Source organism: Lygodium microphyllum, chromosome 17 (genome assembly GCF_053477565.2).
Source record: "Lygodium microphyllum isolate KBCC chromosome 17, Lygodium_microphyllum_v1.1.10, whole genome shotgun sequence".
Classification (NCBI taxonomy): Eukaryota; Viridiplantae; Streptophyta; class Polypodiopsida; order Schizaeales; family Lygodiaceae; genus Lygodium; species Lygodium microphyllum.
Window position 1 is genome coordinate 8,877,394 of NC_141151.1, and position 19,980 is coordinate 8,897,373.

Genomic DNA, 19,980 nt, shown 5'->3' on the forward strand with positions numbered 1-19,980 from the left:
AGCCGACTTCAGTTCAGGCTCAGTTAGGTTCAAAGTAGGGGTCCGAAATATTACCTGATGCGCAAGGGGAAGGTAGCACTTCCACTTCTCTAGTTGTGGACTGCTCTCATATGTAGTGGATCTCGGATGTATTTAGCATGCATCCAAGGTATTGTGTTGACAATATGTCTCCCATGAGGAAACTACTTGGTATACTAGTCACTGTGAGATATATACAGATGACCATGGTTGTGATTGTGGCTTTGAGACTATACTTTTGTATTAGTTTGAGATCAGTTCATGATAAGTTGGACATGAGCTTTTCTCTTAGTTTTGAGATCAAATTCTGATTAGTTTCAGCTTTTTGATGAGTTTGAGAAATGTTTATAGGCACGAGCGTTTGTCTCAGTTTTGATATCAAATTTTGATTAGTTTTAGCTTTTTGATAAGTTTGAGAACTATTTATGGTCACTTTTGGGATTAGTTTTGCATCAATTACCGATCAGTTTTTGTAATGAGTTTGTGATTAGTTTGGGGTCACATTTGCAACAGTTTGTGATCAGTTCTCAAATCAACAAATAATCAATCTATGATTAGATTATGCTTAGTTTTCAATGGTTTAGAGCTGGTTCCATGGACATCAGCATGTTAGTTAATGCCATTGATAGTTTCAGCTATGGTTTATGTTGAGTTTATGCTTTACTATGGTTGTGAAGTTAGAATAGTTGAGAAACATGAGTTATTGATGCATCTAATGGGTTTCTAGCAATAGTTTTGGACTTTTTCTCAATATTATTTGATGCTTATACAGGCTGGAAATTTTCAATAAGCTTTGGGGCATATAGCATGGTTAGACAACAGTGGCCAATGTTATGACTATATCGCCTTATGAAAGTTTCAGTACATTATGCTTTTCCTTTGGCACAATGCGATGCAATCAAGAATGATTGCAGGGATTTCAAGGGAGAGGTCTATCACGGGAACATGAGATTTTGAGATGCTTTAATCTTTTCAATCACACTTGATTAAGTTATTAATTAAATGTGCAAGGTTGTCTAGCACATGTGATGTACATGGCAGTTATTTTGTGGTAACAGGCTAAGGACCTTGAGGATGTAGTGGATGTCAAAGGTAAAAGTTATGATGAGTTATGCCAACTAGGGTTTGGTGGTTAGTTTGTGTCCATTTTGATCCTAGGACAGTTGTTTGGCTAATAAATGTCAGTGGTGACACTAGTCTAAGGGTCAACAGAGATTGGGGACCACTTCAGGTTGCAAATGGCTTAGCCAATTTAATTATGGATGGGCACATTTAATTTTGGGTAGGGTCAGAAAGGTTGAAATTAATTTTTAGGATTATTTAATTCTGAAAATTAATTAAATGATTGGAAATGAGTTTAGAAGGTTGCCACTTAGCAAAAATGCCCATTCAAATTGAGAAAGTGTTTTTGGGGGCTGGGTCTCAGCCATTTAGTTAGTTTACAGCCAGAGAGAGAGAGAGAGAGTGTGTGTGTGAGTTAGTGGTGCATTTTCTGATCAAAGAATAACAATTTGTTACAAAAGACAGCCATGTGGGGACTTCAGTATGCGGGGGGTGGGACAACAAGGAGATACCTTCCAAGGGTTGACAATAGCATTGTTGATTAGGTGAAAACATTTTGGAGGTGCCTGGCAATGGGGACGACTGTATTAAATACAAGCTGGAGCAGGCTACAAGCAGATTTTAGGGTTTTCTTGTGAAGAAAATCAGATTTCTCTAACCTTGGCTCTCTCTCACCTTCTCCAACCCCTTCTCAAGATATCTCAGCATTTCTTAGCCATTTTGAGCAGATCTCAGCCAAACTTGGTGGATAGGAGAGGGATCTCTTTTGCAAACCCTAAATTTTTGCGGAAATTAGGGTTTAGTAGCCACCCTAGCTCCCCTTCCAACAAGAGAAGGCATCATCCTTTCATCCCTGAAACGTTTCAGCCGTGAAACATTGCGCTCCACCCCGAAATGTTTCACCTTTGGGCAAGTCCCAAGCGAAATGCGAAGTGAAAGAGTTGAATATTGCATATCAAATAGTTTTCTTTATAAACAATCAATTCAAACTTACACATTTATACGTCGTAGATCCTTTCATGCCAACCAAATTGTCTTTTTTCAGATGCCATCCTATATTGAAGTGTACAAAAAGCCCACAAAAAGCAAGAATTTGTTTTTCCCATTTTTAAAATCATGATTCAGTCAGCAATTTCACTAAGGGTGTTCTGCATTTCAGTGCAACATTTTAGGCGTTTCACGTTTTAGTGCCAGTGAAATGCGTTTTAGGGTTACCCTGATCTTTTTGTAGGTAGAGCATTGCCTTGAGGAGAAGAGGTTCCCATCCAAAATGGAAGATTGGGAGCCAATAGAGGCTGCCTATCCTGTTACCTCAGTAGGTCTCAAAACAACATAATCCCATGAGAGAATCATGCTCCTATAAGAAGCATCAAACTCATCCTGAAGTGCAGATCGGATTGGAAAAGAAGTATCCATCAAGTTGGTACCTTATGGTACCAATATGTAAGGTACAATACTACCAATAGTACAATACAGTATGAACTCTCTCTACATGAGAAGAAGAAGTAATTTTTACTTTTTTTCACACTAGCAAGAGAAAAATGCACTTTGATACATTGTTTTATAATATTATGGCCTAACAATCTAGGCAAAACGGTGTGCTTTGGGGTCTTTTACTCAAAGCTCCAAAGTACAATTTTTAAATGGTATAAAAAGGAACAAGCGAGCTATTGAGTTACTTTTTGTCTAAGATAAATGTAGTTTTTAGCATCTTCTTGATATGACGAGAGGATTTGATAAGGAGTAAGGTCAAATGCAACAACGCATTGACCTTAAGAGCAAATGGAATCAACTATGGGTCAGAGTACCTACTGTTCCCAACTGACCCCAAAAAAAGTATTTACAAAACATACCACTACTTGAATTTGTCTTGGAGGGTTCTCATCTTAGATGCTATTGATTGGGTGAACTACTAATTCTTCAGTCAAAGGGTAGTTGATAGAAGACATTGTCTTGCTCTAGGAAAATCTAAGTTTGTTGCCTATTTTGTGTTAACTTGAAGTATTTGTTAGTTAGTTTTACCATGTGAAATCAGTGGCAGTGAGTGTTGCTAGTAGTTTCTTGTTCAAAGAGTTGCTTTGCTTTGGAGTTTATCATGTTAAACATGAGGTCTGCTTATGCAGGAAGGCAAGAAAAACAAAACAATGGAAGAGCTCTTAGCTGAGGAAAGAGATTATAAACGGCGTAGAATGTCATACCGGGGGAAAAAGGTGAAGCGAACCCCAGTGCAGGTAATTACCTTGATGTCCTTACAAAGTTTTCTGTGGAGGACAGAGGATCTGGTTATGAGCTTGAGTTTAAGCTGTGTTAACCTTAACAGGTGGTTCGTGATATCATTGAAAGTCACATGAAGGATATTGTTGCTGCTGGTGGAATTGGATGTGTTGGCAGGAAAAATGAAGATCTGATAGCTGTACATCCAAAGGCAGGTGTCATTGATCAGGATGTTCGGTCATTTGACATTCTGAACAGTGGACAAGTATTAAATGGAAAGGCATGTGCAGATGGACCAGATGTAAAAGATGTTGAGATGGCACATGAACAGAGCCAGAAAGACAGCTCTTATGTTAGTTCTGGTAGATTCAGAGATGATCGTGATTATAGACAATATGATGGTGATGAGAATTACAGGCATACAAGTCGGAGATCTACATCGGTATCATATAACTCTGGTAGTCATACTTATCATGACCATGCAAAGGATGATTCACATCATGGTCTGCATAAGTATTACTCGCATGATAAATACTGTGCACGCAGGCATGGCTATGATAAGCATGATTCATATCATGATAAGTATGGTGCACACAAGCATGGCTATGACACGCATGATTCACATCATCACTTATTACGGTATGATGTGCACCAGAGGTCTTCGTACAATGGGTCTGATGATTCTGACAGTAGGGAAGTTGGCTCTGAAAGAAAGTATGACAGATGGGAATATAAGTCAGTGAAAGGGACGGATAAAAACAGATAACATCAAAGTAGCAAGGACCAAGATTGATATGAAGAGGTGGTTTCAAAAGCACTGTTTTGCAAACTAATTTTCACAATTTGTGTGAATTGACATTTTATATGTAACCATGGCATATTCCATTGTTTTACAGGCTCAGTAAACGACAAGTTGGTGGTGGAGAGAGATCGAGGAGATGGGTATTGTATCCTTCTCGGTATCCTTGAAAAAAGGGTGCTCTTTTTCTTGCAGCTTGTTTTGACTTTGTGAAACAGAGGCTACAGGTTTCACCATTTTATCAGGGAAAGGCATGGCAAGCTTTTTGGGACCTGTATCCTATTCAGTATCCTTACAAATATAGCCGATTTTAAGATTGAGAGGTGATTGTGTTGGGTGTTCCTTCCCTGAGACAGATTGTAGTTTTTGTTATGATTTCCTTTGCTCTGTTAAGTACCCAATTGCACTAATTTTGTGTCTTGTAAGTTTGCATTATTTCAATGCTGGTTTTGTCATGAAACCTCTTGTTCTTGAATCTCAATAATAATAGTTGAACCCGTGGAATGGCTTTTGTGCTTTTAGGATGCATGTTTATTTTTATTTAGATATAGACATATGTTTGCTGCTCTTTTCTTGAAGAAAAACTTGCACAGTTACAGATTTGCTCAGCTGAAAGGGGGTTGCAAGTCAACAAGAGTTCAAGCAGTGACCTCATAATGTACATTTGTATGTTAGGTTTCTTTGGTGGAGTAAATTCACTAGACTTCATAAGTATAGCTTTTGCACTGACTGTATGCATTTACATCATGAAGTTGATCAAGGTGGCTTAAGTAAAAGTTTTGAGGGACTAATCTCTTAGACTGACTCCAATGAAGTCTAAGGTTCTCTTGGTTAGGCTTTGAGGTGAAGCCACTGGCTGTTCTTTTACTACTGTGGTGGAAAACAAACAAACAGCCCTTTAAGAACTTGTCATTAGCTCAAGTATTCAATGCCTGAAGTCCACCGCGTGGTTGTCAACAGCAATAGGAGTTCCAACTCATCAAGCTGCTGCACTTCAGATTGACTGGAGTCTTGCAGTGTGATAGTTTTTTGGAAATCTTTTGAATTCCAGCAAGGAACATGGACATCTTTCAGAGGAGCGGCTTCTTCTGACTGTATCACTAGCCATGTCTGTTCTAAACTTAGAAGGCCTTGGAAAAGCTTAGATGAAACCAAAAATGTTAAGTGCAGTGAATTTTTGTCAGACGACGGACCTAAAACTACGAGTATAATGTCTTTGGGCAGTTTGGGGCTTGTTATGATGTATGGATCAGTTCGTAAATTGAAATTTAGTAATTGCAAGGTTCAATTGACTCTGAAGATTTGGCATATGAGTACGTTTTGGAGGAAGGAGATGGAAGTAAAAGAATGATAATAAGCCTAAACAATATCTCATGAATTTTAGAGTTCAGAGTCTAACATTGGATACAAGTGTGTTTTAGTGCAGAGTCTAACATTGGATACAAGTGTTTTTTAGCATTCTATTACAGTCGTTAAATCTTATGCATCTGCAAAGGCACTTAGACCATTTATTTTAGTGCAAGGAACACAAAAGACTTGTAAAGGGCCTTTATTCAGGAATACTCTTATTTTTCCCTTGGGTAATAAGATATTTGATATTGTGGTCGGGCTCCATTCCAGTCCTTTTGCCCACTCATTTAAGGCACTATCCAGTCCCCCAAGACACATAATGAAATGAATGGACAATTGCGTTTGTTCCATTGAGTTTACTTCAGTTTGTAATCTATTGGTGCTTCCTGAAATATTGGAGATATGTCTGTCTTTACATGAAGAATTTTGAAGAGCGATAACATATTATGAAAGCATGAACTCCTTTTTGGGACTCTCTAAATCCGGACAGTGTGAAAGTGAACCCATGTACAAATATAACACCCAGGTTGTTAGCAACGAACGATTGGGATTCTATGGTTTTCTACTAGCTATATATTGTATGCAAGGTACAGGTCCACACTTTTGATCATGTAAGATAAGTCCTTTATGTTGACCAAATTAATGTACACCCGTATTAAAATTAATAGTCCATCTTCATCATATGCTCAGTTTGCTAGAATTTGTAATGCAAGAGGGTGAATGATTAAGTTTTGTGATATCAGGGACGATTAAGTATACTTACTTCCCCCTGAAGGTCTCTAAATACACTTCACTGGAGTGGGCACAATTTTGATATCTAAGCGATGGTTAGTGACAAATCTACAATAGATAACTAAAAGTATAACAAAAAGAAAAGTGTTTAACTTGATCTATTTGCTTCCGATATTTGTAATTAGTTCATGTGCCCAGTTTGACTAGATGGAAATTGGGATGTATGTCAAAGGTAATCAAATCTTCAGCCCTGAAGTGCAGCATGCTGTCTTTGTATCATATTAAATACATTCAAATGATCGGATTGGAAAATTACATGAACTAGTCATATAGAAGTTCTTTTGTAGAATTCAAGATGAATCGATAAATGCGCAATGAAGCAAATGTTGGGTTCATGGAGTGAAATGAAATGTAATCAATCCCTTTGCATTAGGAGCTGTTTTAAGTCAAACAAATAGCAATATTAATCAATGCTATTGAAGAAGCAAGCTAAATGTACTATGAATTGCATGTACCTTGGACAAGTCGAGTCTTCTTGATATTAGAGCGTCACTCTCTTTTGTGATTTAGTATCATTTAATTATGGGGTTTAGCATGTATCACATTACGTGAAAGTATATCTTATGTTGTGGATTGCTTCTCTCGGCAAGATCATTCAAGCCATTGCCACTATATATTCTAAGCAAAGTAGTGTAAGTGCCTAAGGTGGGCAAGTAAGGGGGAGAAGGTAGGGAACAATTTGACGAGGGCTTAAGAGAATTTGAATGAGTGGGTGGTGTTGGTTTGATTGTGGTGGTAAATCACATCTTCATAATGTTGAGATGAGGCAAGCCAAATAGGAAGTCCCATGTACTCTTGTAGGCTCAGGTTGTAAGCTTGTAGGGTTTGGGGTTAACAATAAGGCAAGGTCTAGTAGTAAGGCATGTCTACTTGTTGATTGTATAAGAACATGTGCGTTCTTGGAACATTGCTTAGGTGTCTTGTATAAGAAACACAAAATTCCATAGAAAATCGAGTATGAGTATGCTAATATTGGGCCAACTCTAAATGCCTTAGTCTTGTAAACTTAATCACATGCTCAAAAATATGATTGGTAAGGGAGACTCCCCGAAAACCTTTTTCCTTCTTCTCGGTTACCTATGATAAGACCAGCCCCTTTCTTCAATCATGCTAGGCTTAGGTATGTTTTGAGTGCATGTGGTGGGCATTCCATCTAGGATTGTCACACACCATGTTGAATGCAATCCGTATCCAAGATGCTAATATGGTTAGCCTTGAGTTTATTGTTTTGACTCTACACTCTGATGTATTTTGGTTGTGGCTTCATGAGAATTGATGCCACTATGGGCATCACAAGGCTACCCATACCTTTCCTTTGGAAGCAATGGTGATAGCCACAATATTATAGATCAATGAAGAATATGAGATACCAAACTCAATCCTTGTTGTGTAGCACTCAAGTAAGGTCCTCACATGATGAGGTGTGGAGTTAGCACTTGTAATATGCAATTTATGCTCATGTATGAGCTCAACATATCATACAACATGGCACAATGCAACCCACTCCAAGCATAAATTGGATAAAATGGAATGTGTACTAGTTGCCACCCCCCATAAAAACCAGTAAGTCACTCAAGCAAGTATTGATGTAGCGTTAATGTTTTGAACCTTAAAAAGAAAACTTACACATAAATGATGAATTTTTCTTTGTGATTTAGGTTACATTAGTTGAGGGACAAAACACATGGATTTTCACTAATCATCATGACTTAATTGTAAGAAAAATAAGGTGCTTGTGGAGTTAATTTAGAGGTGGCCTTTGGTAAGGGACAATATGATTACATTTTTGAATATTGATAGCTTGAACTTTTGACCTAGAATGACATATATTTGATTGCCACTCACATGATGTTCAAGTGTCTCTCTTTATAATAATGGAAGTGTTTATGGTATTTGCCACTAGTGGTTTGTGAGCATAGTGGCCTCAATGTTGTCGGTATGCTCACGTGACATCAATTATATGTTACATCTCAAGTGGTGCAAAGAATGGAATTCCAGGTCTCAATGCTTTTGGTAGAAAGTATTGAGGATAAGCTTTGTAGATGCTACTTTTATAGTTACATGCATTTGAAAATAACCTATAAAAGCTTCCTTCAATGCCTTGTGAAGTTGCTCTATGGTGAGATTGATTCCACAATTTTTTTGTTTCTTTTAGCATTGATTGCCTTATCATCACATAGCCTATTGGTGAGTTATAGATTAAGATTTCCAATGTGTGCTTATTGTGCATATTTTTGCTGCCTCGATAGCATTATGGGTACCTTCATTGAAACTACATCCCAAGCAAATTTAAAGGCGTTGAAAAGACTCATGGAGCATTTGATTTGTCAACATGAAATTATCCTTCCATTTTGATATACCCAATGACCTATTGTAAATAATCCTTTCATTGCCAAATATCTCCCTTTCCTTCGCAACTATATAGGTTATGGAGGATTGGGTGCCCATGTCCAAAAAGACCCTCCTCTCTAGGTGTCATCCCTCCAAGGTCTTCATCTTCTTGAGAATTCCCCTCTAGCATTCTAGCATGTTTTTAACTAGGCCCAAGGCTCTTAGCTTGTCAATTGCTTGAGAAGTTGTTGCCTTCTTTGCCATCTAGACCCCAACTTAGATAAAAATTCTTGTTTTGAGTGAAAATCTCCTTGGTCATCATTTCTACCCATGGATTTAATTGCTCTAAACATTTGTGAAGTAGCTTAATTCTACTCATGGTGGCTACCTCTGTTTTTATCCACCAATTTTGGGCCTTTGCTCTTGTATAGCTTCATTAATTCTATCATAGAGATTGGTTCAAAATACCATTCCTAGCCTTGTATTTTCCATAGGTAAGAAGCCAATAACGAGCTCTAGGATTTCAAGAGGGTCCTATTCTAAAATATTAGAGAAATACCAAAATCTTAATGCATGAAAAATGAGAACATGAAGTAATTTTTAACTTTGTGTAATGGCCAAGTTATGCTATTCCAATTGTTAATTTTTTTTTTTGAGCTTATTCAAAATCCATTTGGTATTGGGGTTAAAGGCGCCTCTGCCTAGCTGGCCGTGTATTACTACACTGACAGTCATCACCACTGCACACTGCAGGTGGCGGGCGCCCGTCACCGTTACTTTATTCTTTATTCTTTTAGTGATAATTTGAATAAAGGAAGGTCCGGTTACACATTGTGACGGTTGGAGTTCCCATTTCTAGTCTCTCCCTTTCTTGCTCTTGCTCTTCCGTCATAGCTCTGGAGTCCAACCTTCGATCCGTCGCTCCCTTTCAACTGGTATCAGAGTTCGGCTTTCCGACTCTTGAGCTTGGTTCGTGGCATTCTCAGCTTCCCATCGACTCCCCACTCGCATTGGGTCTTCTTCTCGGCAGCCATATCCGACTCCTTCGAGCTCCCGTCACCCCTGGCTTCCCGAGCACCTTCCCGGCATTGTTGGGTACCTTCAGAGCATTACATCAGAGGTATTTGCTTCATTATTTCAGAGTTTTACTTCAATTCTCAGGTCTCACAGGTTGTAAACAAGTTGTGGGCTACCATAGCTCACACCTCTTGGAGCTTCCTTCACTTGGATCTTGCTTTCAATCTATCAAGGCTTGCTGAGGCTTGGTGTAGGCATTCTTTGGCTCTCATTTGTGCCCCCCTTTGGGCCCCATTGTTGACACGTGGGATAGCAGACTCCCCTAGTCAGTTCACGTTTTTTTTTGCGTCTGTTTCAAAATCTGGCAAAAAAATCACTTTTTTTATCATATCTCAGGCATTCGGAACCTGATTCAGGCAAGGTAAGAGTCTAAGTTGGGATTTTGGTATGCTTTGGATGCGATGGTGATGTCGAATTTGCCAAATTATGATGATAGAATCTTCTGTAACAGATTTTAGGTCTGAGACAGCATGTATTTGTATGCCTATGCTTGTTTGGGTATGACTACATAACCGGTTTGATGTCTATTGCATCCCAATTGATTGGGGGATTGAAGCTATATGTAATACTATGATTTTGGCTTGATACACAATTAATAACAGTCAATGCATGTTGAATACTCTTGGACTAAAGCTATCTTTCATGCTTTGACATATGCCTATTGGCTCCAGATGTATGTCTTGGGTTATGCTATGATGTATTAATTATCGAGGGACGACTTTGAGCTTGTCATTGAATCCGAATGCTTTTGGAAGCTTGAGCTTATTTTAGCCCGTACTTATTGACATTTGTATATGCTTTGACGGTGATGCTTCTTGGATTTATGTATACCCGTTGCCTACGGCTTGATGCTTATGTCACGGTTGATTACCCTATGCATACGTTGAGCTTGAGTGCTCATTGAAGCTCCACCTTGGATGCATTTTGGATTATTTGGAGTAGTCTTGGATGTTACTTGGCTTGTTAGAGTTTGGATTGGGATGTACTTGATGTCTTACATGCTTATGGATGCTACATACGGATGCTCTACTACCTACATGTTCGGGATGTACTATTGATATATTGTCTTGGACTTATGTCATTGGCACTGTGTCTTGCCTTGGCTTGAGCTCTTGAGCTCGTACATACGGCTTTTGTGCCAGTGGGAGCATTCTTGAATGCTTATTAGACATTGAGCAAGTGGTACTTTTATGCATTGAGCCGTTACATGCTATTGAGCAGTTACAGACACTTGAGACTTTGGGACTTCTTACCTTTTGGGACGATACATCATATGTCTTGGTTCAGTGTATGCTTATGAGCTAAGTCTCAATTTTGGATCCGTATCTTTGTGAATTGACACCTACTTGTGTCAAGTTTTGGTAGTGGCAGGAACACTTTGCCCCGTTGCTAGGGGGTTGTGCTTACTCACTGATAGATGTTTGTATGACATACTTGGGTATTGGTTTCATGCTTATCGACCGTCATATGCTTATGCTATGCCCGCATGATGTCGGCTTTGGTCTTGGCAGTATCTGATTGCCTTGGGATCCTATTTTGGCACTGTTAGCTCTTTTTTACTAAAATCTAAAATTTATTACAGCAAGCATATATGGACTGACATGGATTTTTCATGCTGAAACACTCTAAAATGATGTACTTTTACTAGTACTTGGTGGACAACAGCTGTGGTTTCACTTTCTTCACCATTTTTCATTGATTTTGATGTTTTTTTGGTCATTTTCTGCAATAAACAAGCAGTTTTGAACTGTCTACAGTCTTCCAGCTTGCATTATGGCGAGTTCATCCACTGATCATGCTATTTGCAACATTACTAAGCTTGATGGTACAAATTACTCTTATTGGAAGAGCCAAATTTGGCAAGTATTGGTGCAGAAATCGTAGATCAAACCTTTGAGGTTAAGCGGACATCCGCCTGCAACTATACCAGATGAGGAATGGCTTGAGCTTGATGAGTTATGCAAGTCCACTATTGTATTGTCTCTCACAGAACAGGTTCACTATAATGTCTTTGAGGAAGAACAGAGTGCATGGCAGTTGTGGAATAAAATCAAGAATCTCTATGACAAGAAAAGTTCAGCGAGTCAAATGTATTGGCTGAAGCAGCTTATGGATCTGCGCATGAAGGAGAATGTGACTATGTCTGCTCACTTGAGCCAGTTCCATGCTATACTCAAGAACTTGACTTCATAGGACATCACTTTTGTAGAGAATGTCACTCCTCTTTTCTTGCTTAGTACTCTTAATGAGTCGTGGGATGTATTCCGCACTGCATTATGTGCCTCTACTGCTACCTTGAAATTATCTGATGTTGAGAGTGCTCTTCTGTAGGAAGAGGTTAACCGTAAGAATTTGGATGCCTCTCGTGTGTCTCATGCTATGGCATTTAGAGGCATGAATGATGGATATGGAAAGCATGGTAGTGGTAGTGGCCGTAGACCGGATTCTCAGAAATCTCGGTCCAAGTCTCGTGGGAAGTCACGTAGCAAATCCCATGGTAGGAATGCAGATGTTACTTGTCACCATTGTGGGAAAAAGAGCCATATTAGGCCACAATGCCATGAATTGCGCAAAGATAAGGGGAAAGACAAAGTGCAGGATAAGTCTTCTGATTGTAGCACAGTACCTACAAAGTCCAGTGTTAAAATTGAAGAGATCAATGTTATGCAGCCTGAGAATGTTGATGTTGATGATTATATCCTAGCAGCTTCTTCTAGTGCTTCACAGATGACAGAGATACACTCTATGTATGCACAGTGTTGGCTCTTGGACTCAGGTGCATTCTTTTAGGTGACACCTTGCCGAGACTGGTTTCATTCATACCGTACTGTTTCGGATTCTGTGTGCTTGGGTGATGACAACTCTCTTGATATTGTGGGCATTGGTGATGTTAGACTGCAGTTTCCTTCTAGCAACATTTTTGTTATGCAGGATGTACGTCATGTACCTGCTTTGACACGTAGTCTCATGTCAGCTGGACAGCTTGATGACGCAGGATATCATGTATGTTTTGGAGACTCTGTATGGAAGATCACTCGTGGCAGACTTATGATTGCGAGAGGTGCCAAGACTGGCAGTCTCTACCCCTTGATTGTATCAGCTTCTTCCCTTGATCATATTTTGTCTGTGGGTTCTATCCCACATGTATCTCTTTGGCATGCCCGTTTGGGCCATATGTCTTTGAAGGGAATGAAAATGCTTTCTGGTTTGCAGTACTTACCGCCCCTTGATTATGCATGTTTTCATTCATATGAGCATTGTCTTTATGGCAGGTAGACTAGGTCTACGCATAAGAAGTCTGGTAGGCCACACATGAGTGAGCCCTTGGCATTGGTACATTCGGTTGTCTGTGGGCCTATGCCTTCTCAGTCTATGGGTGGTGCAAAGTATTTTGTTACGTTCATAGATAATCGTTCACGGAAAGTTTGGGCTTATCCCATTAAGCTGAAATTCGATGTCTTGGCTGAGTTTCAGAGATGGCCTGCATTGGTTGAGAACTAGTTTGGGTATAGGCTAAATTGCCTAAGGACAGATAATGGAGGTGAGTATGTCTCACGTGCTATTGAGCAGTTATGTGATGAGAGGGGTATTAAGCGTCAGTTGATCGCCCCCTATACCCCCTCCCTCCCCCCCCCACAGAATGGTTTGGTTGAGTGGATGAATAGAACCATCCAGGAGCGTGTACGCAGTATGCTTAGCCATGCAGGCCTACCACAGAGCTTTTGGGCTGAGGCAGTTAGTACAGTTGTGCATGCCATAAACAGATCACCTTCTAGTGGTTTGGATTTTCAGGTTGCAGAGGAGGTATGGACTGAAAAACCTCCCTCTTATGCGCATCTCCGTGTCTTTGGATGTGAGGCATTTTGCCATGTGCCCAGTGACAAGAGAAGTAAGCTAGATCGCAAGAGTGTCAAATGCATTTTCCTTGGTTATGGGGATGCACGCAAGATGGGTTACCGTCTTTGGGATCCGCAGGCACGAAAAGTCATATGCAGTCATGATGTAGTCTTCCATAAAGACAAGATGCATAGGCAGCTTGAGAGAGTTGTTGAGATCCACAGGGTCATATTTCAGGAGGAGCCGAGAGCTCCCGCACAGCCAGTTGGACAACCTACAGCTGCAGTAGATGCTCATGGTCAGGGCGTTGGACAGGCAGTTGGGCAGGCATCAGAGCTTGCCGTGAGACTGTTTACTAGAGACAGACGTCCACCAGATAGATTTCAACCCTTGATGCATTATGTCTTGGTTACAGATACAGGAGAGTCTTTCACTTATGATGAGGCTATGCGCAGGGGTGATAGTCACTCCTGGGAGAGGGCTATGCAGTCTGAGATAGACTCCTTGCATAAGAATGACACTTGGGATTTGGTTTCCTTGCCTATGGGCAAGAAGGCTTTGCCATGCGAGTGGGTGTACAAGCTAAAAAGTACCCCTGGATACCCCAAGCCGGCATACAAGGCTAGATTGGTAGCAAAGGGTTTTAAGCAGGAGCATGGTGTGGACTTTGATGAGGTCTTTTCTCCTGTGGTTAAGATGACTACCCTGTGCTTAGTCTTAGCTTTGGTTGCTCAGCTTGACGTGGATTTATACCAGATGGATGTCAAGACGGCTTTCTTACATGGGGACTTGCATGATGAGATTTATATGGAGCATCCTAAGGGCTTTGTAGAACCTGGCAGGGAGTACCTAGTGTGCAAATTGAAAAAAAGTCTTTATGGCTTGAAATAGGCACCTAGGGAGTGGTATCATAAGTTTGATGGCTTTATGCAGTCACTGGGCTACAGTCGGAGTGCTATGGATCCGTGTCTTTATATGAAGAAATCCCGTGATGGTTTTTTATTGACTTTGGTACTCTATGTGGATGATATGTTGATAGCAGGGAAAGCTCATGATGAGCTAGATACTCTTAAGGCTCAGCTCAAGAAGAGCTTTGAGATGAAAGATCTGGGACAAGCCGCTCATATACTTGGTATGCACATTAGACGCGACAGGCATCAGGGACTCCTCTACTTGTCACAGAGGGAGTACATTCATAAAGTCCTTGAGCGCTTCCGCATGCAGGATGTAAAGTCTATTGGCTGTCTATTGCCTTCTTATGTGAAGGTATCATAGGCTGATTGTCCGCAGACAGATGAGCAGAGGGCCGAGATGGCCAAGATTCCCCATGCATACGTAGCGGGCAGTCTTATGTATGCCATGATAGCCACTCGTTGAGATATTGCCTTTGTAGTTGGTGTTGTGTCACACTATATGGCTACACCTGGCAAGAAGCATTGGGATGCCGTGAAGGGTATCATGAGGTACCTGAAGGGCACTGCAAATATGTGCATATGCTATAGCATCCAGGATACAGGAGTTGTGGGGTACACTGACTCTGATTATGCAGGACATGCAGATAGTAGGAAGTCCACTTCCGGCTATGTATTCACCTTGGATATCCAGGGTGCAGAAATGCACGGCCCTTTCTACTACCGAGGCCGAGTATGCTGCAACCACTGAGACTTGCAAGGAGGCCATTTGGTTGGGTCGTTTAGTTGCTGACCTTGGTATTGATGCTATCCCTACACTGCATTCGGATTCTATGAGTGCTATTCAGTTAGCCAAGAATCCGGTCTTCCATGCGAAGACGAAAGACATTGAGTTGAGGTATCACTTCACATGTGGGGTCGTTGAGAACAAGTCTGTTGATCTTGTCAAGATCTCGACTAACCAGAATCCTATAGATTTGCTCACGAAAAGCCTCTCTACAAAGCGCTTTGCCTTCCTTAGGAGGTTGATGGGCGTGGGATGAGATGACGTCTTTTCTCATCCTATTGTACATGTGTACATGTTGTACTGTCTTTTTTCTTTTTCTTTTCACTCCTCACTGGGGCAGATTCGCCTTTAAGTGGGAGGTTGTTGGGGGTAAAGGCGCCTCTGCCTAGCCGCCCGTGTATTACTACACTGATAGTCACTGCCACTGCACACTGCAGGTGGCGGGCGCTCGTCAGCGTCACTTTATTCTTTATTCTTTTAGTGACAGTTTGAATAAAGGAAGGCCCGGTCACACATTGTGACTATTGGAGTTCCCATTTCTAGTCTCTCCCTTTCTTGCTCTTGCTCTCCTGCCATAGCTCTCGAGTCCAACCTTCGATCCATCGCTTCCTTTCCTTTGGATCATGTTCCTTTTGTCATCCCTACTCCCACATGAAAGGTTAAGTAGTGAAACACACCTTCTATTAACCACTTTTCCCTTCTAGCCAAGGGGTTCTAAGTTATCTTCAATTACATTAATTAAAGTGGATTTTTTGAAATTAAATTTGAATCATGCCGCCTTTTCATAGATGTTGACAACTTGCATTGCCTTGCCCAAATTTGTTGTATCAACCTTGAGCATCATAAACAAATCTTCTGTATACCCTTGGTTGGTAATACATTTATCTTTATACCTAAGCCCCTACAAATCCCCATTAGTGTTTAGCCTATCAAATTGCATAAACCATAGATTGGAGTATAAAATTTGAGCAACTATTAGAGAGTACACAACAAATAAGAGAAGAATAGAATTTTCTTTAATTTTAAACAAACTAATACAAAGATGGCCTTGGCTAACCATGTGCTTTCATTGTGAAGCTTAGATGGCAATCTCGACAGATGATAAGTGAAGAGCTTAGCACTAGTCTTACAACAAAAAAGCCACTTTTGTTGCAATTTGGAACCTCTACAAAAAATTCCATCTCTTATTAACAAGAAAGATTGAGAAGAGACGGTTTCAAGAAAATGTGATCAACACAAGATAGTAGTTGAAAAACAATAGAAAGGATCAAAACAAGCTAGGAAGTGTATATTTCTATGTCCACCTTTGAGACCATTTTTGCAGAAGATCGAAAACTTTGTGTTTATAATCAAAACCATCTAAAAAAAATCATACCAGGGTAAAACTTTAATTAGAAATACTTTGATATATATAGTGTGCATTTCCATTAAGAGATTTGAAATTAGATAAAAACTATCAACTTTTTTAAGAGCTCCAAATCGTCTTACTGAGTGTTTTTTGGACCAATTTTCATATGCTTTTGAAAATCTAGTTTTTGTAGAAAACAAATTTTCACTTGAAACTTGTTCCAAAAATTTATTCTACTATCTTACAATGTTGATAAAGTCCCATCAAATTTTGGTTTCATATACACGTTCTTTCAAAGATAGTGAAACAAGACCTGAATAACTAAAGTAGCTCTTGAAGCCACATTTGTGGCAAACTACAAGACTAGTGTTAAGGCTAGCTAGCATAACTTAGATGGAGTTAGACATAGATGATGATAGGTATGAAGGGGTCTTTCTTTTGGCCTATGAATACAGTGAGGTTGGCTTGTTTGATATACCATATTATGAATCTTGATTAGGTTGTAAGAAAACATTTTAGGAAATATTGTTTTTACTATTGGCACCCCGCCCCCGCCCCACTCCCCTAGTCTTGTCCCCCCCAACCCCCCTTTGAGATCCCCCAAGCTACTTTTGTGGTTCTCAGACTCCAAAATAGGAGTCATTGATAGCTCCCACACCCTGCAACGTAATCAGTGTGCCTTTTGGATTCATATACACATATTTTTTCAAAGATAGTGAAATAGGACCAGAGGTCACTAAAGTAGCTTGAAGACACATTTGTGGAAAACTACAAGACTAGTATTAAGGGTAGTATTAAGGCTAGCTAGAATAACTTAGATGGGGTTAGACATAGATGATGATAGGTATGAAGGGGTATTTCTTTTATAGACTATGAATACGATGAGGTTGACTTGTTTGATCTACCATATTATGAATCTTGACTAGGTTGTAAGAAAATATTTTAGGAAATATTCTCTTTAATATTGGCACAACCCCACACCCCCCCCTCTGGTCCCCCTTGAGATCCCCCAACCAAAAGCTACTTTTGTGGTTTTTAGACTCCAAAATAGGACTCATTGATAGCTCCCACACCTTGAAATGCAATCAATGTGCCTTGAGTAACAACCAAATGTGGTCACATAGACCTCATTTGATATATAAGTCATGACCCAACCACCATGCTCACACTTGGATTCTCCTCATAATGGAGACCTTGAAACTTTGAGCATTGTGGATCATTAGTAGCATCTTATGATGGTGGGGCATTGAATCTATCTAACAAATCCCTCTCTGCTCTTCTCCCCCTTTCCCACCAATTCCACTCGTACACATGAACTACATTCTTGGCCCAATTTTGAGTCTCTACAGATGATCTCAAAGCAAATCATTTGTAAGATCTGGTGAAAATGTCTACTCCATTTTTCTTTGTTGGACAATAGCACAATTGGAATATCTCTATATGTTTCATATGTGGCTAAACCATGGGATGTTTAGCAATGGTGATGCAACTTTGATTGTCACATCTTAGCACAATTGGATCTTTGTAAGATCTCTATATATTTCATATGTGCTTGGAACATTGGATGTTTAGCAATGGTGATGCAAATTTGATTGTCACATCTTAGCACAATTGGATCTTTATCTTATACTTTCATATGCCATAGGATTCTCCTTAACCATACTGATTTATATGTGTTAACATAAGTTTCCTTGACCTTTGCTTTGATAGAAGACAATGCCATGATTTGTTGCTTCTTACAAATCCAATAGAACATTCTTAATCCCAAACAAAAACAACAATAAGAAATAAAATTTGTGGAATCATTGATGCTTGTCTAGTTTCAGTAATAGTTCCCTACAAGAGAAGTTCCCGAATTGTGTATGATACCATAGTTAAGAATTCCCTTTAAATATGTGAGCATATGCATCCTAGACTTTTGATGACTTTAATGGGGTTCATTTAAGAACTTGTCAAATTACAAAAAACGAAACTGATAGTCTTTCGAATATAAAATGATGAATGCAGATCTATCACGTAGAGTTTCTTTTGACAAGATGAACGAGCTTGTTTGCAAGCACCATAGCATGGATGGCAACTTAGCTATGTCTCCCTTAGAAGGAATGGAGCCATGTCCTATATGATCACTTTGTTACATCATGTAGATCATATAAAGCTATTTGTTACTAACCCCACTTCATAATACCTCAACACATCTCTATAAAATTTGTGGTACTTATGATATTTATTTGTTGCATTTTTGGAATACTACATTTTTTATGTTTAAGACAATGCATTTATCTGTGATAAACTACTAGTTTTTAAGTGATGCAACAACATATTACCTCTATATTGCAATTGTCTCATGTTAGGAACATCCTAGGCTTTTAAACTTAGTCAATGTGAGAAAGTAAGAAAAATGTATTAGTGAATTTTAAATCTTGTATGCATTTGTAATTGTATGTACTTATTATTTGTGATAAACTACTAGTTTTTAAGCGATGCAACAACATATTGCCTCTATATTGCAATTGTCTCATGTTAGGAACATCCTAGGCTTTTAAACTTAGTCAATGTGAGAAAGTAAGCAAAATTTATTAGTGAATTTTAAATCTTGTATGCATTTGTAATTGTATGTACTTACTTTCTAATGGATCACTCTTATTAGATGGATATCAAAGCTTTTACTAGATGGACCGTTTTCATAATTGTGAACAAAAACAACAAAGTAGTTTTTACTATGAGCAAAAATTGATGCTCATGTTATATAGTGGAATCACTTATTATACTTGTGTTGTGTATACTACATTCAATATAGTTACTTTTTTACCAATATTATTGTAGCTTTTTAGTTTGAAAATTACAAATATTATTTTTAATAGCTATTTACTTTTTGCTTGAGAATTATAACTACCATGTTCTTCAAAAGTGTGAAAGAGAGAAAATGATACACAAAAGACAAAGGACAACACATGTTTCCACTACTCATGGTGTCTAGGTCTCATGACCATATGGCTTGGTACTAAGGGACACTATACTTGGTGTATACATATTATTACCTTATGGCTACACAAAGTATGGTGTCTAGGTCCCATGTCTTAATGGCCTAGCACTAAAGGATACCACATTCATATTAAGACACTCCACCTTTGTATTTTTCATCAACTCTTGCTAAAATCTGGCCTTCCTAGCATTCCAAATTTTCAAAAATTTTCCAATGATAGTAGATATCCATCTAGTAGCAACAATATCCAAGTTTATATCTTTAAGTAAGTGTCTCGAACCTTGATTTTCTACCATTTTTCTAGTATGTGAGATTACTTTGCACCTTAACATATTCCTCTTTCCAAGATTCCAGCAAGCATCTCTCAGCTCCTCTTCTTCCATGGATGATATCAATCTAAAGAACTCATATTTTCATGCTTCTACAAATCGTTTTTTTGTCTAGCTTATTTATATTTAAGGAGTCTACACA

General features: G+C 39.2%; 1 protein-coding gene across 1 annotated transcript in view; it reads left to right on the forward strand.

The window, feature by feature from the left end:
* Nucleotides 1–4,553, forward strand: part of LOC148021552 (U11/U12 small nuclear ribonucleoprotein) — a 38,624-nt gene extending 34,071 nt beyond the window's left edge. Inside the window, exons 3-5 of the mRNA XM_087696973.1 lie at nt 3,204–3,311; nt 3,401–4,096; nt 4,191–4,553. Of these exons, the coding sequence (XP_087553099.1) occupies nt 3,204–3,311; nt 3,401–4,060 (768 nt within the window). The 3' untranslated portion in view covers nt 4,061–4,096; nt 4,191–4,553. The remainder of the gene's footprint in view (nt 1–3,203; nt 3,312–3,400; nt 4,097–4,190) is intronic.
* Nucleotides 4,554–19,980: the final 15,427 nt, after the last annotated feature.